General features: G+C 36.4%; 1 protein-coding gene across 1 annotated transcript in view; it reads left to right on the top strand.

The window, feature by feature from the left end:
• Positions 1 to 24,928, top strand: part of LOC134663098 (cell adhesion molecule Dscam2-like) — a 204,262-nt gene that overhangs the window by 5,750 nt on the left and 173,584 nt on the right. Inside the window, exons 2-3 of the mRNA XM_063519431.1 lie at positions 6,945 to 7,045; positions 21,258 to 21,429. Of these exons, the coding sequence (XP_063375501.1) occupies positions 7,000 to 7,045; positions 21,258 to 21,429 (218 nt within the window). The 5' untranslated portion in view covers positions 6,945 to 6,999. The remainder of the gene's footprint in view (positions 1 to 6,944; positions 7,046 to 21,257; positions 21,430 to 24,928) is intronic.

Here is a 24,928-nt window from a genome sequence, read left to right as displayed (position 1 = left end):
CACAATGATTAATGAGGCTTTTGATATGCGTGACACGAAGGGCGATTCGAACTTACGTTACTATGTCAATTTGATTTCAATATTGTGATTAATATCTTGTAGGTACATCAATTACGTATACTTACATTTTTAATGTGTAATGCGCTGCTAGTAATGACAGTATATAATGAATCAATTTTAGATTATCAAAATACAAATGTTGCTTCTTGGTACGTTAATAATTGTTATTTGTCCTTTCTCCTTTCTACTGCTATTTAGGTATGAATAATTCTTACACCCTCTTCGTTGGTATGGCCACGTCTCGCGCAGACCGGCAAGTTACGTGGGTAACAAATGCCTGGCCATGCCGCCTCCTCCCGGTACGGGAAGAAAAGGCCGGTCCAGGAAGCGATGGCTTGATGTCGTTAAGGAGGACATGCGTGCCAATGGACTCACCACCAGGGACGCCGAAGATCGGGCAAAGTGGACACGAAGGAGTCGGAAGGCGGACCCTGGGTCCTCGCGCCCTGCGCGGGGGCACAGCTGGGATTGACGCCAGGATGATGATGATGATGATGATGATGATGATGATGATGATGAATTCTTACACCCTCTACTTACAGAGTAGACCTTCTACGAACTACTTTCATAAATGGTAAATTGTACGTACAACATTTAATTGTTTCCAGAAAAAGTTTATATGTTCGATATGGCCCTCATAAATTTATAAGTGAGTATTGTAAGTTGAGACTTGAGACTAGACGCATGAAAAAACGTCGAAGGTTCAATTACTGCTCTATAATTCTTTTAATCGTTGAGGTATTGTTGGACCGGTCTGAAATTAATTTTGGAAGCATACCTATTAGTAATGGTAGGGGAGCCCAAGAGGGGATTTTTGTGTTTACTCGAGCGCGTCAGATTAAGATATGAGTGATATCTTGCTACCCCGTGTAGTCTACCTTTACCCCTTTTAGCCATCTATGTTGAGCCCTTGGTTGGTGGGGGGGTTGGTGAGGGGTTCAAAAAATTGTTAAGCAGATTGTGGATTTGGCCTCCCGAAATTTAAAAAAAATTGTAGACGCTTTCCGGCTCGCTGGAAAAAAAACTATATAATGTATTAGAACAAATTAAATTATTTCCAGAAAATATTTTAATTTGTTTTTATTTCAAGTAGACACACTACTATATAAATTAAGTGGCCGAATGGCACAGGCACCTGCCGCGATAGCAGAGGACGCTGGTTCGATTACAGCCTGGGGCACTGGAGGCCTTGGTCACTTTTTCTTAGTATATAACATTTATTTAAAGTTTATAACTTTATATAACTTTTTTTTCTTCTTATCATCTAATATTTCTATTCCAATAGGGCTGTACGACGCTCGAGTAAGTACACATTTAGCATCGTCGGCTCCCCAACTATAATGTATCCATATAACACCGGGACAACACTAATTGGTAAGAAAAGACAAGTTGTGGCCTCTATATAACTGTGTTACTGCCGATCTCTGCAAACATCGTCGCTTCTCGAAGTTCCTCGAGTGTTTTCCAAACAAGTCTCCAACCTCATTATTATTTTATTGTGACCTACGAGCTACGTTACTAACGAGCACGTAACTTCCTATTTATCTAGTAATAACTGCTATATTTGCTTGGCATAGACTGGAATCGTAGAAAAGTAATGGGTACTTGAGTTTATGAGACCAGGAATGTCGATAAATTATCGTTATTTCAGTTATTTATAACTTATATACCAGGCTGATTAACATGAGAATTAATGTTGTTCCTCGTAAAAGGTTTGATTGTATGACGGTTAAGAATAACAGACAGTTATGGCTATCGTAGCAATAAAAAAATAGTATAAATAGATTGTATTCATGGTTCAGAACTATAATATAAAGATATTATATGCGAAATTAAAAAGTGTCACAACAAAGTTGATGATTTCAGTAATCGCATCGCCTTGTATCTATTCCTTAGTTAAAACTTTAGAAAGAGCAGTCGACTATTAATTATTAATAGGGCAAGAGCTCTCTATCAGTACGGTTACCATCAGTTTGTCACTGACATAAACGCCGTCGAGAACGTAATTTACTTTCTATACATCCCGTTTGCACTAATATGCGAGTGCGAGCGAGATGTATAGAAAGTAAATTACGTTCTCGACGGCGTTAATGTCAGTGACAAACTGATGGTAACCGTACAGTAGGGCGAGCCCATAATTCCAGTAGGTCACTTATTGCCAATGGGCTGACCATATTATGTATAGTTCAATTGAGCGTACGTTTCACGTTTTGTTACTATAAAAATGTTTATAAGGGACCGATTGCATTGAAACCGTAAGAAAGCCGGAAATGGAAGTCCAAATTGATGCTTTTCTCATGACTCAAAACTCAAAATGCCTCATACCAAAAGGTCGCAGAATATGACCGCGTATGGACATTGTCTCATGGTAGTCATGGTTTATGCCGTAGGTATGCAAGAAATTGAGGATTTTTTTATTTCTTTTGGAAGATAAATAAATAAGATATTGAGGTGTTTCTAAATTATTTCAATATAATTTTTTATTGCAAATTTGTTGAGATAGTACGATAGTAGTAGTAGGTACCTACCTAAAATTTAGTTATTTTTCTGCCCGATACTTTTTATTTATTTAATTCAACGTGGACTTTGGGTAGTTTGGGTACCCCAAACTAAGCTAAGCGTTTAATTACTATGAAAGTAAAAATGCCTTTAACGTGATTTGAACCCAGGACCTCCGGCTTCGTATGCAGGATGCAGGGTCACTATTGGCTCGGGTCGGAGGCCGTTCATTGAATAGGTAATACACTACTGTATAACTTGTATTCCATTGCTAATACAAATCGACTGAACATATAAAGCATTGGATTCTGCCATTGTGAGTTGAGAGCTGAAACGCGTCTCCCTGAATAGTCCCACTCCATTATTAACCACCGTACTGACCTGCATAATTGATCCCAGGCTTGCCAAAGGTATAACACCAGAATACCCTGCTGTACTCAAGCAATTCTAAGCCTTATTGAAACGCAATAGTGTCTAACATAGGGTTCCGTTGGATCATGGTAGACAAATAGACAACATTTCACAGGGAGATTGGCAAGGGAAGAAAAAAATGTTTGGCGATCTAGAGCCGCCGCGTAGGTGTTTTGTATTGTTTTTGTAATCGATTGCTCTAGGGAACCGATGCCTAACATCGCTATGACGGAGGTGAGTTCGGTACTTTTAGTTTTCGTTCATCGCATCGCTTTAGTCACGCGGTGTGAAAGAAATAACTCCTGATTTGTTCAGGTATTTATTAAACCACAGTAAACATTATTTTAAGATAAGATACTTAATTAGATTTAATTTAAATTATTATTTTTTCGTGGGACATGTGGATCAAACTACTTATTATCAGGCGGGCCGTATATTTGCTTAATGTTGATAAAAAAAAGCCAAATGTTTGTAGATATATCGGTTTTGTATTACGTTATGTGTAGTGTGACTTTAAAACCGGAAATAATACTACCGGTACTGGTACTAGCAATCCAGCCATTACGTTTTCCGAGTTACTAAAACTTAAAGTTTAGTAAGTAAGATATTTTGTCTTCTAAGCTGTAACCCTTTTTTTTTCGTTTTGTTCAATTAAATTCGAGCCTTATTTCCAGCCAACACAAAAATGATGCAATATAATTATTTCATTCTAATACACCCATTTTAAACTTTCTAATACCTATTCACAAGCACCATGAAAACGTTAAGTACCTATGTTAAACGTTATTCCCGTAAATGTGCGAAATTCCTTTTTGTTATTTACCAGAGTTATTACAAGTCGGTACGTAACAAGAAACTTAAACATGACGAGTTAGTTATACTTAATTATTGTTGCAACTTACTTTCACTTACCTACTTATTTAAGGAGAATGTAAATCTTAATAAAAAGACGATGATATTTAATTTGAATTTTATGTTTTTGAAGCATAAGGTTTTTCAACTTTCAAATAACTCGGTACTTTTATTAAATTGACCTGAGTAAAATATCTTCTTCAATATGTTGTTCTTGAACGAGCAAGGATTTTTATTAAACAATGCGAGCTGCAGCACCGATTTACTGAAGTAAATTGTTGGTTTTGTGTCAGAAATAGCATTTAATCGGGAAAATGTAGTTTCAAGTTTCGAAACAGTTCGTTATTGTGCCGATTCTTGCTATTTCATAGCATCTTTGTTTTTATAGACAATACTGGTCAGCTATATTTTCTGGGAGATATACGTTCCATTATTGTTTAAGAAATACATGACAGTATATTAACATGCCCCTTGTTTTAACTGCGTTAAAAAACTGTCCTTCGTAACTGAACTCTAAGTAGGTATATGTATGCCATTTTGTCCACCACGTCGTTTAGTGTTTGATTTGAAATAATTATAAAACATGCAAAACCTAGTACCTACTAAACATTTAATGTTCTGTAAAGATGTTGTAAACTTAGGCTATACATAATATATACGTACGCCTACGTAACGTATAATAAATATATAGGTACAGGGCAAATATGTAAGAGTATTTATAAGCTGATTTATTTCCCAGCGTCGCCTATTTTCAGGTTATTTTGGTGGAGTGTGTTTAATTAATGAGACTACTATTAAGTTATTACGAATATTACCTATACGAAATGTATCATCACTATATAAAACGAATTATATATACCGGGTGTGGCCGGTGTATCTATTCAATAAATAGACCTTATTTTTGTACGAAGTCGTTTCTAAATTTTACTTTCAAATGTTATCTGTCACCCTACTTTCATAACTCGATGGAGTAGTAAACATCGCAAAATCATCTACTTATCAAACTTTTATGGTTTCTTCTCAACTCCTGTAACAAAAAGACTTATCAGTCGCGGATCAACATAAAATGTATGCTGTTATGTGTCAGCTAGAAATATACTCGTAAAGCTTGGGATTGCATAATTGCATAAGACTCCCAGTTTAAATTACTGAGCCGTAAAACAACCGGAAGGAAAATTAAGATATCGAATGTTAAATTGGGTACGTACGTATTGGGTATTACGAATTCGACTGGCTTCGTGATATTGGAGCGATGAATTAGCTCCTGCCTCCTATAAAATAAAGTGGACATTTAAAGGAGGGAACATTTTACCTTCGCATACGAGTACATTTATTTCATCAAATAAAAATACCAGTACGTCAATTCGAACGTAGATTTTGATATCTAAATGATGTAATTGATATTTTCATCCTCAATATTTGTTTTGTAAGTTCAGTCATTGGTAGTAGGTTCGTTATATTATTCTTCCTTTTTAAAAAGACGATGTACATTAACCGGATCTGTAAGTAACCTTATATATCTGTAAGTAACCGTATTCCGGAACCATTCGTGGGGCTCTCACAGGGAACCATCACAACGGCTATTAAAGACCATACCAAGACCAAACATCAGGAAGAATGGGACAGTCTGACGGGTCTAAAGCATGCAAAGCTCTTTATGCAAGGAGTGACTCCGGCTGGAGCAAAAAGCTTTGGAAACTTAGCAAAAGACAACTCCAAATCATAACGGGGGTGTTCACTGGCCATTACGGGGTCAAAGGAATTCTGGCCAAGATGGGACACTCTGACAACACCGATTGTCGTATTTGTGGCGTAGAGGAAGAGACAGTGAAACAATGTGTGGATGTCACGCCCTCGCCAGACAAAGAATGAAGGACTTTGGAGCAGGATATCTGGAACCAAAGGACTTTAAAACGCTACCCATGAGTTCCATCATCCGACACATGGATATGGTGGGAAAAGCTCTTGAGTAGTTGACGGATCTTCTCTAGGGGGTAATTGCACAAGAGATCCCTATGGGTTGATGTGTATCCGCAAGGGCCCCCGAAAACAATAAGATAAGATAAACTGTGAGGCGACGTTGCTAAACTGGATTATTTAAAAAAACTAACTTAAAAGTTAAAAAGAAAGTGTGTCTGATACGGGTTGGGTGCACCGACAAATTTCCGCCGACGTTTTGTTGGATATATTCCACTTCCGTGTCGACCGCTGGGCGGAGGCCGGAGGCTTGATTGATTACTTTGTACTGACGACCTAATGGTGTGATTCGATTTTGTTTTTGTTTGACACATTACGACTTTGTTTAATGCGTGTTTATAATTTTGTGAGGTAATGGATTTTTAATATCATAACTGACTAAATTTATAGTATTTTAAAGGCGAGTGGCGCGGGTTACAATGTGAGCCGGAGCTGCAGGCGTAGGCGAAGGGTCAGCCCTTGGGTTTAAGGTTTTCACATTCGATTTTCCGAAAAACTAAAAACTAAATATCGCCATGTTTAAGAGACATTAAATGTTCGTTTCAAAACCCAACCCCTTCCGGAAGCGAGCCACTTTATCAATGCCGGTACTTTAAAAACTCGACGCGTCCATTTGTTATCGGACAAGATTTATGTCAGCAAGGATTAATTGTTTTTAATTCTCACGGCCTCCGTTATGAATGTTATGACTCTAAAGCCGATTAATGTTAATGTTGCAGTTTTGGGAGTAATAAAACAAAATTATTGAAGCATTTTTTTAAAGAAGATTAATCTATCTATACTCGATTATATGTACTACGTCAGTAGCATGTAATAGCATGATTGAAAGAGATAGCAGCTCTATCTCTGTCATCGTGGAGAAGAGGCTAATGCTCTCTCAGGCTGACTGTATCTAAAGTAGTAGTTTCAGAATGAATACATTATTGGTTATAATTATTTATAATCAAATGACTACGTGATAAAAAAAATGTCTCCAATATTTAAAATGGATTTTTTTAGTACATCCAAAAAGAACAAAAATATCTCCCACACTAATATCTTTCTAATCTGTGCTGTGTACAATCAGCAAGACTATTACCTAAACACCCTTTCAAACATATACGTAAATTATACAAAAGACTTATCGAATTGTCCTTTTTTTGCAGATGCCCAAGCTCCAGTGTGCCAGCAATAGCGATGTGAGCAACCCGTGACGTCATCATGTGCTCGTGGGTGGTGTCCGCCCTGCTCATCCTATTTGCCATGGGTAAGAACATTTAAAACCTCCTGACGACCCGCGTCTTACTACACGTAGCCGCCCGAACTTCTATACTTTCCAACTGAAGTTGAGATTTGAATCTCCTCTAAAATATAATAGATGAAATATTATTAATTTAAATAATAAATGACACCGATCAGCACACGTTTCCTTGTAAGAACTTAAAAAGCAAACAGTCGGTTTTGATATGTGCAAGAGCTTGATTTGCGCAAGTTCATGTTGACAAGTTAAGTTGTCGGGTTGGTGACTCTGACAAAACAATTGCTCAAATTTTCATTGGAGCTGATGTTTAATTAGGTAACTTGCCAAAGTTGCAAAATTCTACATTCAATTGCCTGTAGGAACCTCTCTCTAGTTTTCATTACCAGCAAATTTTCTTTTTATTACACTTTTGTAGGCCAGAACATGGAGCCATGCATACCTTTGCCTCAAAAATCTGAAAGTTATGATAGCGTAAATCTTTTCGAGGCGTGTATTCTGTATCCGCTGTGACAAGAATTCAACCATAATTTTGCTCGTATATAGGTCAATTTAGACACGGCTCCATAAACAATAGTGCTTGCCACGCAACCTCGCTAGACCGATCGGCGTACTCCATCAACTTCAAGCTTCACCGAGCAAAAGCCAGTCAATATTTTTACAACTCTAATCCTGGCACAACAAAGGCCAGATTTACATCGAAGTCCTGTCAATTAAAATGGAAATTGGGACCCCCGGGCCCGGGCGTGTACATAAAACATGCAGCCAGATATCGCTTGTTTGCGGATTTTTGTACGCGACTAATTGACTATGTATTTTTATTAAATATTGGTCATCGCTCGAAATGGTTTTTGACAAATAACGCCTGGATTACACAATTAATCGATGTTTAACTACTTTTTTTTGAACTCCGTTCAGAATCTTATTATGTAGTCTTATCTCATAGGTACACCTGCTCTTTTTCCTAATGCAAATGTCGAGGTTGACCGCATTAAGATAAAACTAGTTTTCTGTATGGCAGATGCGCTAGGTCGGTCCTACATAAAATATTGATTCTGGATCCAATCAGGTCTTTCTCGTCACTACGCTAACTCGCTCATAATTAGACTTAAATAAGTAACTTAGCGATAAAATCATAAACTGCTGATTTGTAAAATCTGGGAGGGGGGGGGGGGGGGGACAAAAGAATACCATCCGTACCAGCGGCCGTAACACGGTCGCAATTTTATCACCTGTCACCATGCCTGTCACGTTCTAACAAGTATGTAAGTGCGAAAGTGACAGGCGATACAAATGGAACCATGCTGCCACCGCTGGGAAGAAAACACAAAGTATTATGCAAAAAAAGTATGGGTAGACACTGTTTCTTTTACTTCAAGCAAAATCTGAACTGTTCGTTAGTTCGTTACATTCGTTTTGCGTCTCGGTCACTATTTGTAACTATGAAAATTAACTATCTTAAGTATCTTAAGTTCCAGACCCTTCAGGGCCCTCATTTTTTTCCGTTCTGTATATGTACGGGACATATAAACTTCAATTTGTTTATGAATTCCGATCCGGAGGACATATGAATAGCAACTAAGACCTACTAGTACGGGACGATTAGCGAACGTGCCCAAAAAAGAACGGAACGAGTTACCATTAAAGACAAAAAAAGAGTGAGACGAATAACGAAAGTGACTAAAGATAAAGTGCGAATGATACCAAAAAAGAGAGACACAAACAAAGACATAGTCCTAGGAAGACCGTGACGAAAAACGAAAAAGACTTGTTAAGAAAGAGACAGGTTACATAATTGTACTTAAGACGATAGGGACATATAGCGATCGAGACGAATAAAGAATGAGTGACGAACACAGAATGAGACGGACATAAGAAATGAACGAAAAACGAATGGGACGAATTACGCTGATACCAATATAGGGCTCAAATAATTGAGTACGTAGTTAAATATGTGTAGTTCTTTTAAAATATCAATCTACTCTTACTCCTATTAACTGTTCCCGAGTTTCCGGCTACTTGACCCGTCTAACGGAAAACTCTCGAATGAATTTCGTAACGCACCCACTTCGAAGCGATTTATTTCCGGGAAGTTGGAAAGTTTTTCTTTTCAAACTAGTTGCATCTCGTACGACGGAAGATTTTATGCTTCCTGTGAAAAACAAGTGAGTGCTAGTAAATTATTTATTTTGTTTTTTACGAATATTAAAGTGGTGTTGCGTTTCAGAAGTTCACAGACTCGATCGACTTCATACCTATAGAAAAGAATAAGCTTATCTTCATAATAAGTACGCGTCATTCGCGTCCAGTACCTACCTACTATCTAGGTACCGCAGGAACGAGAAAACTAACGCAGTCTAAGAAATTAAGTAGTTAAAATTATAGAGACATACTGGGCCCGATTCGGATTTTTAAATATACATCTGTTAGATATCTTTTAGTCATCGCCAAGATACGATAACGATAATTATGTTTAAGATCTACCCTGTCAAATTTGACATTCGCGCGATTCTGGAGATACTCTTGAACGATTTCCACAAGATATGATTTAGAGATCCAATTCACATCTAATAGATATCTAACTCTATCTAACGTAAAAGTGACATTGGTTGCCCGAATTGCGCTGCAAAAGAGAACTAGTTGAAATCTAAACTATAACGTATCTAGAATGGATCTACTACGTGTCGTCTCTTGTGAATATCTTGAAGTTCGAATACGGCAGACTGGCTCGTTTACTATATTTCTCCTCCGTTTTTTATCAATCCCAAGGATAGTTAATTAGTATTAATGTTTGATACACGGATAAATGGAAAAGTCTGGAAGCAACGAAAAGTTTTCGCACTCGTTCGAGTTTTTCATGAATTTTATCATCTCATTAGCCTTTGTTTTGTCTAGACGAAATTGAGTTTTTGATGTTTTGAGATTTAGTTCGTAGGTACTTACTCGAATTTTGCGAATATAAATAATTTTATCAACCTAGATGCATCATAGTCTTTTCTATAAAAATTTTAATTGAAAACCGTAATATCTACTTAATTCTAGAAATAAAGGAATGCAAGCGTAGATGTATTATTGAAATATTGATATTGAGTGTAATATATAATGGCTTCTTTAATAATTTATCAGATTATATAATTAGGTATTTTATCGTAACGTTTTTACGGAGGCGATACAGAAAACTAGTTTAAATTAGGGTAAACGGGTTTTATAATAAAATAAACATACCTAACTGAATTATACGACTGCAGAAGTCTTCTGGAATTTTATTTAGGAATTTTAGGGAGTATTGCCCCGCAAATTATCTGTCGCTGCGATATATAAACGCAATCCTACAACAATGCTTTATGTATTATACGTTTTGAAGTCGCAGGTGGCATGTGAAACGACAATTTTTCGTCTAACTATTCAATTAATTCTAACTAACTATTCTATTAATTATTCAAATAATAACTCAATTAATGACCAAAAGAACTCTGTTTAAGACAATCTAATTAACAGTAACTTCGCTTCCGTTTTCTTCATTCCATTTTAATAATCAACCTTAAACTGGCGTCCTTCGCTCTTCTCTTTCGCACCCTTCTTTATGGACCCCTAATGAGTTCGCCAGCAGTTTCATTAAACGTCGCGAAGACTTGTTGTCCCTTGTTTATATGCTAATGATTTTTGCGTGCAAGATGAAACTTGTGTGTTGCCAAACTAAAATCAACTTAAACACCACGCTGTAGAGTCGCAGTTTGGAAAAATAGCATAATGAAAATGCAGATAGGGTCATAGGTTAGCGCTGAGTTTTTTGATAAATGTCTTATTTTAAAGATTATGGGTTAAGTTCTTTGTTGAATTTACAAAAGGTTGTACACGCGGTCGCAATCTTCAGGGACCGAAGAAAACTTTCATGTTAAATTTAAAATTATATTCTGAAATTTCTAATATTACTTACTATGTTTTCTTTTTTAAGGAAACGTCTGTAAAATTCAAAAGTTTGAATGAAATAAAGTGTTGCTACTAATAAAATATTTAAAAATTAGTTCCTTAAATAAAGTAAATCTTCCTCACAGACTTCATATGTATTTAAAGGAACAAAGGATTCATTCAGACTATTAAGAGGTAAATTTAATCTCGTCGCCTTAATCAAGCTCGTATTGACCACGAGCGTATATCGTTGAATCCTGGATTTTGAGCTTAGTTAACTCGCTCTGACACTTTATTAATTCCTCTGAGCTGAATTTTCAATTCTGAAATGTCTATTAAACTTCACGTGCAAGCTAATTGGCCTTACTTGGTTATTGCAGCTCCGAACTTAATAATTTCGAAAATAATAGATTTTAATAGAATAGACCTTTGAAAAATCTTTCTTTTTCTTATCTTATCTTATTATTATTATTTAAAAATTCCTTTCCTGGCCGGTTTCGGTCACGGCGACTGGGGTTGTACTAGTTATTGTGAGCGACGATCGTGGGTTCTTAGGTGGCTGACGTAGCCTATCTTTGTTCTTTGCAGTGAATGTACGACCGCACTCACCTCAGGTCAGCACCCCTCCGACTTAATTGTAGTTGATGACCATTATTAGGTTGCATATAAACCGATTTTAGTGTTTGAGATATACCTATTCGATCCTTGTCAGCTCAGTCAGATCACAGAAGCCTCAGGATTTCATCCCAATCGGATTACAGAAAAAACGATGTCCCAGCGCGGTAGGGCGGGATTTTTATAAGTGGGTATTGCATTGGCTAGTAGGAAATAAATGCCAATTTTGTAGCCTAATACATTCAATAGAACTTGCGAACTATGTAAACAAAAGTTACTAGTAATTTGACATTGTGCCAATTTTAGTATGGCGGTTTGTTTACATAGTAAGCAAGTTCTATTGAATGACACTTTAGGGTTACACAGGTAATGTTCAAGATTTATCACGAAAATAATTTGGACAAGAACAGAAAATTTAACGATGCATCTTTTGACAAAACAATCAAAACATGACAATTACGATAACTTATCGTGATTATTCGATAAGTGCAAGGTGTAAGTGATATCACAACCGCAGGGCGTTTCGGGACCCGCATATTGTGTTTTGATAATTTTAAAATATTAACATATTTACTAATTTACTAACAAAATAGACAATATAATATTTAACCTACTTCTTATTTATACCTACACAGAAAAGAAACGGGAACAAATATTTGTGATAAACACACAAATAAATGCTCTTACCAGGATTCGAACCCGGGACCCTCTATACATAGTATTACCTATGAATTTGTGTGTTAAATTTAGCCCACGTTGACAAATCTCTAGTAGGTAATTTTAAGAGTGGAAAGGCAAAAAAATATTCCAAGCTATTGTTCACTCCACCATTCGCGCAATCCTCGAACAAAGCACGCTCTGCCGCTATAACTCTCTAACCTTTTTAACTTTTTTACCCATTTTAACTTTTTCAAACAAAAAACCTCTGCTGGAGCAGAACAATTAATTACTGTTTTTAGTAGTGTCAATAAATGGGGTTAAAAAATAACCTCACCAAACAAAAACATTTCTGTGTAATTTAACTTACGATCTTTATTATTTTAATATCTGGGTGACCGAACTTCGCTCGGAAAACATAAAAAATCTCGAAAATGCGCGTTTTCCCAGAGATAAGACCTAGCTAGATCGATTTTTCGCCCCCAAAAACCCCCATATAGCAAATTTCATCGAAATCGTTAGAGCCGTTTCCGAGATCCCCGAAATATATATATATATATATATATATATATATATAAACAAGAATTGCTCGTTTAAAGGTATTATAATAATACGAGGGGCGTTCAAAATATTCTCGGTATTGATATCTTACGACCTCTTCTAAAATTTCTTTCGTTACTGGCCGCTAAGGTTTATTCATTGACATTAAAAAAAAGTATAATTCGAACCGAGATGGTCTTTTGTTTTTCTGCAATTGCTGAACAAACATGAACATCATGTGCGAATTGACAATGTTAACTAAATTAGAACATCGATGCGTGATAAAATTCTTGACAAAACAGGGTAAAAATCAAAAAACCATAAAAGAGGAAATGGATTGTGTTTACCGTGAGTCTGCTCCTTCTTTATCTACCATTCAAAAGTGGTCAAGCGAGTTTAAACGCGGAAGGGAGAGTATTGAAGATGACCCTAGACCTGGCCGGCCTGTAGTAGCTACTTCACAAGAAAATATTGATAAAGTGGAAAAACTTATATTGGAAGATGGTCGAGTGAAGGTAAAATCTATAGCACAAGTAACCAATCTCTCTATTGGTACCGTACATGATATTATACATGACCATCTTAATATGTCAAAAGTAAGTGCAAGATGGGTTCCGCGAATGCTGACTCGGCTTCAAAAAGACATGCGTGTAGCTTGTTGTTCCGATTTTATTGACCTGTGCGGTGAAAATCCTGATGAGGTGCTGCAAAGAATAGTTACTGGAGATGAAACCTGGGTTCATCATTATGACCCAGAGAGTAAACAAGAGTCCATGCAGTGGCACATTAAGGGTTCAGCTCATCCCAAGAAGTTCAAGGTCATCCCTTCAGCTGGCAAGGTCATGGCCACGATATTTTGGGATTGTGAAGGAGTATTACTAATTGATTATAAAGAAAAAGGTGTAAATATCACAGGACAGTACTACGCTAACATTCTACGTCAATTAAAGGATGTAATTAAAGAAAAGAGGCGAGGAAAGTTAACCAAAGGTATTCTGCTTCTGCATGACAACGCCCCCGTCCATACTGCTCATATTGCCAAGGCAGCTATTGTTGAATGTGGGTTTAAAACTGTTACTCACCCACCGTATAGTCCGGACTTAGCCCTCAGCGACTTCTTTTTGCTCCCCAATCTTAAAAAGGATCTGCGTGGAAATAAATTTTCTGACGATGAAGCATTGAAGGCGGCAGTGGAGGAGCATTTTTACACGAAAGATAAAAAATATTTTTACGAGGGATTAAAAATAATAATTGATCGATCTTTTAAGTGTATGAACATAGGGGGGGAGTATATTGAAAAATAAAAATATCAAACTTTTCGTACTTGTTTGTTTTCATTCTCATACCGAGAATATTTTGAATACCCCTCGTATATTTGCTAAACTTATTACTATTGTTACAGAAATCATGTTTTCGGTTAAAATATATGATAACGCATGTACTTCGGTATTAAGTATTAACGGCCGTTTATAATTATTGGGTGTTGTGAAGTTGAATAGAAATTTCTGAAACGATAGCTGGCCTAGTTAAAATATATATTTTTTTATTAATATTTCAATGAAAACCACCTTCGTTCAAATTTTAAGTTATGTCAAATTCTAACGAAATCCTATATAGATACAATGATCTCGTATTTAATTGGTTGGCACTTAAGTTAATAGAGTATCTTCATGTTACAAATTTTCAATACTCTGTCGCTTAGAAAGTCAAGGTAGTTCATGAACAAAATTACGATAATATGAATAATTTACATTACACAGATAAAAACCCAATATCTGGGAGACCGAGCTTTGCTCGGATAACATATAAAAACTCAAAAATGCGCGTTTTCCCAGAGATAAAACCTAGGTAGATCGATTTTTCGCCCCCGAAAATCGCCATATAGCAAATTTCATCGAAATCGTTAGAGCCGTTCCCGAGATCCCCGAAATATATTATACATATAAATAAATAAATAAATATACAAGAATTGCTCATTTAATTTAAAGGTATTAGATTATCCTCCAAGTATTGTACAGTTTAATGGTACAGTCGGCGAAATCTTAGGATTAACATCTTATAAAGCTGTTAAGTTTGGCTGTATCGTCCTTTATTTTAAGTCCCCAACTTTTACCATAAACGCTTGCACTCCCAGGGCAAAACTGAATAACTTATAAACTTTAAAACTTTCGCAATTGAAATTTTCATCAAGTTGTGAATTGTAGTTGTTTCGCTGGTGACGTGACGGATAATTGAGCTCTCGATACGTCGTTTTTTAATGTTTTAATTTATTTATCAGACACGTACTGGCTAAGATATTAAAACAGTCAATAGGAGTATATTTACATTGAATTTCATTGAAAAAAAAAACAATACCTAGGTAAATTTGAGTGTGGTGTGACACGTTCCATCCGATTTTAGTACATTTTATTGGCGTGAGAATAGAGCCGCTGTTAGCCGAAGTTTAACGATCTTAGGGGTCTACGCTGTATTACGTCTACGGGCTACATGGTTGCTACGAGTTTCGTAGCAGTTATGACTTTACACAAGTTTGTAGAGCAAAATAAATGTAACATTATTTCGATTGTAACGTTATACGACATTTTTTTAATTGATGATTTATTCAAATAAATAGCGCGGTATACAGTTTATAGTTATGGTTTTAATTAGTCGTGTTTATTAATTAGTGCTCTCGAAATACACGGCGTGTCGAGCCTAGTTTGTATTTAAACTATAACAAATGAATAAAACTGTTGAGATTAAAAAAATAGACAAGGTCTCTACACGAGTCTTTCTTTACATGTAAAACTTCGAATCGTATAACTTAGCTAAATCAGTGACGGCAATCATAATTGTTTCTTGTATTCTCTGTTTTGGTATGTCAGATATTGATTCTTCCTTTTCACTGCTAGAGCTGAGATATTGATAAGTTTCACTGCTATGGATAATATATATTTATTAATCAATGTATAATGTAACGGAACTTCCAATCTAAATCCCATTTACGAGTATACCACTATTGTAAAAGTTTTACAGTGAAATGACAAAGAGGATTCTTTGAGCTTTGAGGCATTCCTCTGATAGAACGTTGTCGAGAAAGCTCCTTGTGCTATCCGCATTGTCGTCCTTGTAAAGAGAGGTTGGTTTTAATTTTAATGAAAAATGTTTTTACAGTACTAGTGCGTAAAATAGCACTTTTCTTGCGTATGTCGAAACTTTAAAGTGCCATATGTACTGTAAAACGTTGTTCGATACACGTGCGAACAGGTAATTCGCAACTCGTGTCGATTTAAAACACTCCCTTCGGTCGTGTTTTCATTTATCGCCACTCGTTTCGAATTTCCTCTTTTTCGCACTTGTATCGAAAATAACTATTCTTACATTATTTTTGGATGTAATTCCAGCTAGTTATCTGTCTTTTTTCACTGAATACTAATTTAGTCCCCATAGTGCTTTAATTAAATTAGAAATAAGTTTCTGGCAAATAATTACATTTTTGGTACAAGCTTTTATCGCTGACTATATTTTTCTTTCCACAGACAACAAATACTCATCGAGACAATTCAAAAAACCTCAAACAGGGTTGCGTTGTTTTATCACAGAGTTCCTACCTCCTGTCTCCATCATCAGATCAGCTCCATGGTACCATAATATTGCATTGTCACCCGACTTACATACGCAGCTTCATGCGGAAACCGGGAAGTGGGTCAAATTTAACTTGCAAGATTTGTCCCGTACAAACATAAGTCCATAGTTACATAGGTACATAAAAAAGCAAGCATGGTAAAAGCTTGTAAAAAGAATACATCACGCTAATCATTCTCAATTAAAATGTATCATTATATATTTTTTTATGAAAAATGGGCCGGGTTCGATACGGTAATTGGATAATTATTAGGTATCTAATAACCTCCGTACGGAGGTTGTACGGTACAAGCAATGATGAATATTTTACGTTTTAATTACCTAGTCGTATTTCCAGAGTTCGTTTAATTCTCAGATTCCGAGCCAAGAATATATTTCCTTAGAATCCTTAGTCATCACTCGTTACCCGGGCAATAACTCGTGAAGAGGTAGATGTAAAATGGAACTGCGTGAACGTCAGCTGCCGCTGCGTTGGTGGGTTGAAGATCGACAGCTACCTAATAAACATATCGAAAAACAAATATCTTATTAATTTCTTTCGGGTTGAGAATTTTTCAAGATTTTACAGATAAGAGATTATCTTAAAGAAAATAAAAAGACAACTGACTACAGGATAGTGGTAGATTTTACGCAAGCTGATGGTATCAGGTATTCTTAGTTTAGTAATATGCCATTCCTTGGAGTAATATTCTTACAGATAAGTATAATTGTTAAATATAACAATAATATAATATGGTAATAGAAGAAAAAATATAATACAGTTGAATCCGCTTATAATGACATCGAAGGGAAGTGACAAACACGTCATACTAAGCGGATGTTATATAAAGCATAGTGGACTAATTTCTTATTATTATGATTTTTTCCGAATTAATCTCGAATTCCTTTGTAAGAAATGAGTTTTAATAACCTGGAACCAATTGTCAACTTGTCACCGAGAGTCAAAACTAAATCAACTTAAACGCCACGCACGCACCAAACGTCCTCGCAGGGAAAGATAACCGGACATAATTTCATGAAAATAGGATTTTTAGGTCATAGTAAGCGGTTTGTCACTATAAATAAGCGAAGTCATCTTATCCGACTTTGTCACTAAGAATTTTATATGAAAACCAAACTTCGCACAGTAATTACGTCATAGTAAGCGGTTGGTCAGTATAGGCGGAGTCATAATAAACGGATTCCACTGTATTAAACTATTTTTCCGATTTAACTCGTGTATTTTTATTTAGGTACTTATACAATAAAAATACGCGTACTTTCAAAATTATCTTTACCCGTAACATTATTCGAATCAAATATTGACTGAACTACTGCAGAAGCACAGAGCACAGTACCTCTGCAGACGTTGGACAGTTAATTTGCTGCAACATCGGGCAGCAATTGAATCACAACCTGACTAACGTTTCTAGGCACGGATTGGTTTAGCTCTGAACTGTTGGAGTTGGCACTGACGTCATATAACTTGATTAAAAACATTTTGACATCTTCTAATGATTGTACTTACCCTTAACTTGATACGTATGGTTTTCATTATAGCAGTATAGTTTAAATGTATGTAATGGTAAGTAGTTTTTGTCATAGCAGCTATCATTTCAAATACATTGTAGATACAATGTATTTGAAATGATTTTCTACTTCTTCGCAAAACAAAACTGTAAGTGGACAGCATTTTAACATTAGCCTAGGTACAACCATTTGATAATGCGAGTTTTGACGTCAAATTTGTTAAACTTGCCTATGGAGTTTCGTAAAATTAATTGTCCGACCAGTAAGTACATTAAACTTAATGAACTCGAGCTTGAAAGAACCTACTTCAGTAAAAATGAAATAACCACTGTACAATTTTTTTTGAAAATAGGACCTTCTAGGTAAGATATAAAGGCGTGATTAAAACCGCCACTCTGTTGTGTATTTGACGGTTTTCTCTTAACAAAAGCCGTTAGCCCTAAGCACGGCGAATATTAAATTTGTTTAAATCCAGCTGATCTGGATCATCCGAAGAGGATCATCCATTCATCTTGTTGGATTATCTTTTTGGGCTCCAACTTCTTAATTTGTGTAAACAGTTATTGTTATAAACTACTATACTCTTGAAAATTCATCAAATTATGCTTGCAGTTTGTTTTGTGTTTCCAGATAAGCCGAAGTTAAAATAAATTGATGAGGGCATTTCTTGTTATTTCTCCAAAAATCGTAATTGTAATGAGAATCGTCCGTTATCCGGAAAATTCTACATATAATAATACTTAATACGAGTATATTGAAATCTATAGGTAACCCACAACCCACCACGGCCACGTTAATTATACGAGTAATATTATCAAAAATGTGCAAACTACTTACATAAAACATACATTCTATCTGTGATCGTTGTCAACGAGAAGTGATTGTTTTCCAATATTCTGATGATCGTCACGTCTTCACGACGGCGACGTGGCTTTAAATGTAGAAAAGTGTAAATTTTCATCGTTTCCTCGAAATTTTTACTAATTATTTTTATTAAATATATGTGCCCATCTATCTACAAGGATTTTTTTTTTCAGACGCACCTAAAATGAAATTCAAGTACAAGTTTTGTTTTATTTGAGATTATTATAGGAGCCTAAATTTAACGTGAAGGAAAATTTTACTTAATATTTCGTGTTAACGCCATTATTCCCCAAAAAGTATCAAGTAACACGGTTAAACCAACATACCTAATTGAGAAATCAATAGTCTCCCCAGAAACCGACGATCCCGTCAATCCGGTCTCGAGTTAGCCGCGATTCCCCGAATTAGCAGGCGGACGGACATGCATAATACCTACCTCATTTGCATTTCTAAGTTAGTGGAAAATCACACATATTATTTTTCTTAAATTCATTCATTTGTTAAGTGGATTTTATTTCACACCTACATTATATCCTTTCCTGTCGAGTGTGTAATAAGAATTTTGTAAGATAGTTTTTTCGTTTTAGGTTTGTCATTTGTAGAACGATGGCAACTTCTAATAGCGATTGGTAAAGAACTTGTTACATTTTTTACTTTTGTAAAAAAAAATAAGATTGAGGAACAGTACATAAAGTTTCATTTTATTAGTCACCTGTTTTTAAATTCATGATAAAATTAATAAAAGTGTTTGATATATTAGAGCACACATAAATAAGTAGGTACTGTTGAATATTTGTCACAGCTGCTATAATGCCATTTACAAGCATATAAATATTCTTTGTTAAATAAAGTGATAATTAAAACACGTTGGGCATGCGAATGTATTTATATACCGGCCTAATATTGTAGAGAATCGCGTAATAAAAACATGAATATGCATTTTTAAATGATCCAACATCGAACGTAGCACAATTTACGTGATAAAACCTTGCATGAAATAAAAGCCTGAGTATGTTTTATTACTTTGGAAAATAATACGAGAGTTTTACTGCCAGCGTAGTAATAATACAGGGTAGCAGTAGTTTACATAACGACTTTATTCCTCCTTTATGAGAAGTATACGAGTAGATGATTTACCTTAAGTTACGAGTAGCCTTTATCCATTTTCTACTTACCGCGACTACTGCGCGCGCTAATTGGTCACGGTTAACCTAACACGCTTCTCCTCGCTTCGCTCGTAATCACACCTCTATCTTTCGACTCTGGCAGATTACCGTAAAAACGTACCAGTCCACTATTCAAAACTAGTTATAATTAAAATAAATTTAGAACATTCAGTGAAAACTAGTTACTTTGCGAAAACTAGTTTTGACTGAAAAATCCCAGTTGAAACTAGTATTCATCGAGACCTTAAGCACAGATTATATAATAGTTCTTACGAACAGATACTTATCTCTCAAAGAAAACGCAAATACCTACCGTTTTGATACCTACACAAAAATACAATGGAGTGACCGGCACAACGCTAGGGTTGCCGACGCGACGCTTAGAAATTTTAATACCTACGTGTGAAGACCGGTCTCTAATTCGATTGATCAAACTATCAAACTAACATTAGAACTTGCCATACAGTATATAACAGCATAGCGTTAAGCAAGTTAAGTTGCAATAATTTATAATATTCCGTTTATGTGTTAGGTTACGTTAGTGTTTGCGAAATACTCATTTTAAAAGGTCATATGTCCCTGCAGTGACCGCAGTGTTTACGCCGTTTTATAAACCACGCAATGAACCCAGCCAGAATTAGTTTTAAAACTTCGTGTAAGTAATTTAAAACCAGATATAGATTAATGTTACACATTAAAGAAAAATAATAGAGAACCCATTATTACAGGTAATTCATTATAAGATAACCAGAGCATAAATGAGTACCTATTTTCCGGTGTAAAATTAAGATCTTACTGTCGATAAAATGATCATTTACCAAGTTAGCTACCTATTTCAAATAGATATCTAACTATAGGTACATTTGTCGTAGTAAACACTACATGTTTAATTAAAGTAATTCAATAGTACCTACGTAGCTTGTAACTATCGTAAAAATTGTTAGTGCGGCGCGCGGTAACGTGCGTGCGTCAGCGCGTGTTAGGGTTGCCAACCGTACTATATTATATAGTATTGTACTATATTTTGGCTCTCTGTACTATATACTTTTGGAAAAATATATAGTACGCTATAATACTATATTTCCGATTAAACGTATGTTACACTTATGTTTAGTATTTTATCTAAAAGTACCATATTTTTTTGAAATGTACTATATTTTTGATGCCCTATTCTGGAAAATACTATATTCTACCAAAAAATAGTTGGCAACCCTAGCGCGTGTGGCAACCAACTGGCTTGCTTTTCTACCGTGAACGGGAACAGAATCGTAGGTATAAATCCGAGCTCGCGGGCTCATAATGTAATTAACTGTTAATTCATGCTATTTTGATCGCAGGCGGCGAGGGCCAAGAGCACGGGCCCGTGTTCCTGATGGAGCCGCCGTCCCGGCTGGTGTTCGCCAACAGCACCGGCGCGCAGGTGTCGTGCGCGGCGCACGGCTTCCCGCCGCCACAACTGGCATGGCAGATGCCGGACGGCGCGCCGCTCGACGACGTGCCTGGCCTGAGGTGAGTGTGTGGCATTGTGTCAACAGCCAGTGAGACCCGCGGCCCGTGTTTCTGATGGACCTGCCGTCCCGGCTGGTGTTCGCCAACAGCACCGGCGCGCAGGTGTCGTGCGCGGCACACGGCTTCCCGCCGCCACAACTGGCATGGCAGATGCCGGACGGCGCGCCGCTCGACGACGTGCCTGGCCTGAGGTGAGTGTGTGGCAGTGAGTGTGGCTGGCAGCCAGTAAGATGCGCGGCCCGTGTTTCTGATGGACCAACAGTCCCGGCTGGTGTTCTCCAACAGCATTGATCGGTGTCGAGCGCGGCGCACGGCTTCCTACCGCCGCGGCTGGCATGGCAGACGACATACGCCTAAGGTGAATGTTGCCATCTGGGGTTCCCACCGTCCAAATTGGCACCAATGGGAGGTTGACTATGAGTGAGAGTTTGGCGACGCCTGTTTTCTCAGGCGCCGTCTTAATTTAATTAATAGGGATGTCTCAGGAATAAAGCTTACCTACAAAACTTACAAAAAAACATTACTCGACCATAGCAAAGGTAAGAAAATTAATAATCCCTAAGTTTTAAAATTTTAGGTTATTTACTTAAGATTTAGAACGAGGTGTTTTTAGAGCCGGATGTAAAAATATTATAAGTATTTGAGATCATAACAGTAATGCGCAGCTAGTCGTCAAGGTTAGAATTGAAGATGTTTAATTCTATCGGCTTAAAGGGCCCTGCCAGTCCGAAGCCACCGCCAGTCCGCCACTCACCTACATTGGCCACGCATTGCATGTACAAATGTTGCATGAATGTGTTTATTATGACTTTCTTACAAAAGGTCGCAGATTGCTGGAATAACTTATTTTGAATAAGTAATCCTTTAAAGTTTCACAAAATTAAGTACGTGACTTACAAAGGAATATGAAGAAAGTCAACGTGAACCTAGAGTATTTGCATGTAGTTTAAACTCCATAACATCGCTTGAATAAACCAAACTATGTGCTAGCAAGGCTGAAATCTAGCCATTCACAGCGTTAAAAGGCAGGATAAAGCATTCCGTACGCACTATGTACACGGAACTTTTCTGCTTTATGAGTCGTTATTATTAACCAAGACTTACGCGGTATTCGGAAAACAAGATCCGTTTTAGACTAGAGAACGATACGATATGTACTAGATACGTTGTAGTTTAGATTTCAACTAGTGCTCTTTTGCAGCTCAATTCGGGCATCAAATGTCACTTTTACGTTAAAATATCGTAATATGTAATATCTTGTGGAAATCGTTTAAGAGTATCTCCAGAATCGCATAAATGTCAAATTTGACAGGCAAGATCTTAAACATATCGTTGTCGTATCTTGGTGATGTCTAATAGACATCTAATAGATGTCTAGTTCAAAATCCGAATCGGGCCCTTAGGATTTGCTTATACAAACGGAGCAAGCCTAATAAAATAGTAAAGCAGCAATGATAATTTAGAAAAATGTACTGGTGTAATGTGTAATACTGTCTTAAAAACTCTTATAGTTTTAGAAAAATCACCTTGTAGTGATCTATTTCCTTCTTATTACCTACAAAGTTAAATACGTTCAAAACATGATATGAATTTACGAGTATTACTACAAAACACAAAATCTAAAATAATGCTATCCGTCGTCATTATGTACGTTGAAGTGAAATATACTTTGTTAGTTTTCCATTTCGCACTTCTATGAAACATTCTATGAAATATAAAACAAAGGTAGTTCAATTTATTCTAAAATATATTCAAACATTTCCAGCCGATACTTCCGCGAACACCGAGCTTCTTGAATAAGTAATCCAAAAATCGAATTGCCATTCACCGAGCTTTGAAAAACACCCCGCGCCATACATATATAAATATCTGGGCTCAGGTGCTGAGAACTCTTTATTACTAAGGAGATGGACTACGTGCTTCTTGGCTGACATATTGAGCTTGATACAGAATTTGGTTATAAGCTGCTGAATTCCAAGTTTTACTCGCAAATTTACGTGGTTTTTACCTGGAATTTTGGTGTCTTGGCAGTAAGGCAAAAGTGGAGGATGATAAAAGTACCTACATAAAACTTATATTTCTTTATCGATGGTTAGTACCATCAATAATTTAAACGTTTAAAATTGCATGTTTTCGATCTCTAACGGTATCGAACGTCAGTTACCAGTCATACATATTCAACCACATTTCCGACATCGGATCCTCTTTACCATACATTTTCCCCTTTCGAATGTATGAACTGCTTATTATTCAAAGAGGAATTCAGTAGTGATGACAAGTTCTGGTTTCTGGTATCACTAAAAGCATTCATTCGTTGCTTATTTATTATCCTATTAGTAAATATACTTTAAAATCAAAATACGGAACGTCATATAGTGCACCCACAAAGAAACATTCAAGTACATTTTCAATATCAACCGGGCATTTTAGAATTTAAGAGCAATGTCTGATTTTCTTTTTATTTAAGAGTGTAAGTTTGAAAAGTTTTAAACAAAGAAATCACACCTACCAGTGATCAGTTTCTATTAAAACTTTACCAGCACTACAGATAAGTTTGAAGTTTTGAGACAAAGCTATTCGAAAATTACACCACAAAAACTTAGAACGTCTGACTTAAATATCTGCTTATGCATTCCATCTTCAAATCCTCCAGCTACGCCCAGGATTGAAACTTACAAATTGTAAAAAGTTATCAAACAGGGGCGTATAAACGATGGGCGCATGGAATATGGATCAGGGTGCTTTGAATAGACTGTATCGGGAGCGGTAAACAATTATAGAGCCTTAGTCTGGTGATATGACAGTTGTTGTGCTAGTACAGTCACCTGGGGCCCGTTTCTCAAAAGCTTGTAACTTGTAATACAAGCGGATGTCACTTTTTGACAGCTTTTGTTAGAAAGGGACTTCCACTAGTATTACAAGTTACAAACTTTTGAGAAACGGGCCCCTGCAATAATAAATATGTTACTCTTCGAAGGCCGCAAAAATATGTGACACGCCTTTATGGCTCTACAAATAAGATCGTGTCAGATATTTTTGCGGCCCTTGTTGTTATTTTGTACGGATATTTATTATTTAGTACATTTGATGATTTTTACGCGGACAAAGTCGCGGGCAGAAGCCAAAATATTTTATAATTGTACCTAACCTCGAATTATCAAATATTTTTATAGGTACTTAATTATAAGTTTATATGTATTATGCGTGGCGGGGCAGCATATTTCATGCAGCTTAATGAAATATGCTGCCCCGCCACGCATAACAAACTAATTGTGAAACGTATTTCAGTGTGCGCATCGACGGATTCTTGCACAATTTATATTGGCGCTAAATGAGTAATACATAGTAATTAATAATAATCATTAATTAATAATTAACACACCAATAATATAGTATTTTTAAAGCTTGAATGTCGCTCCAAATTCGACCTGGTTTTCAAATGTAACATCAGGGTTGTTATGCCTCCAGGCAGTATGGATCAGCAGTTCACTTTGGATAT

Source organism: Cydia amplana, chromosome 4 (assembly GCF_948474715.1).
Source record: "Cydia amplana chromosome 4, ilCydAmpl1.1, whole genome shotgun sequence".
Classification (NCBI taxonomy): Eukaryota; Metazoa; Arthropoda; class Insecta; order Lepidoptera; family Tortricidae; genus Cydia; species Cydia amplana.
Note: the sequence above shows the minus strand (reverse complement) of the source record. Positions and strands in the feature narration are given on the sequence as shown.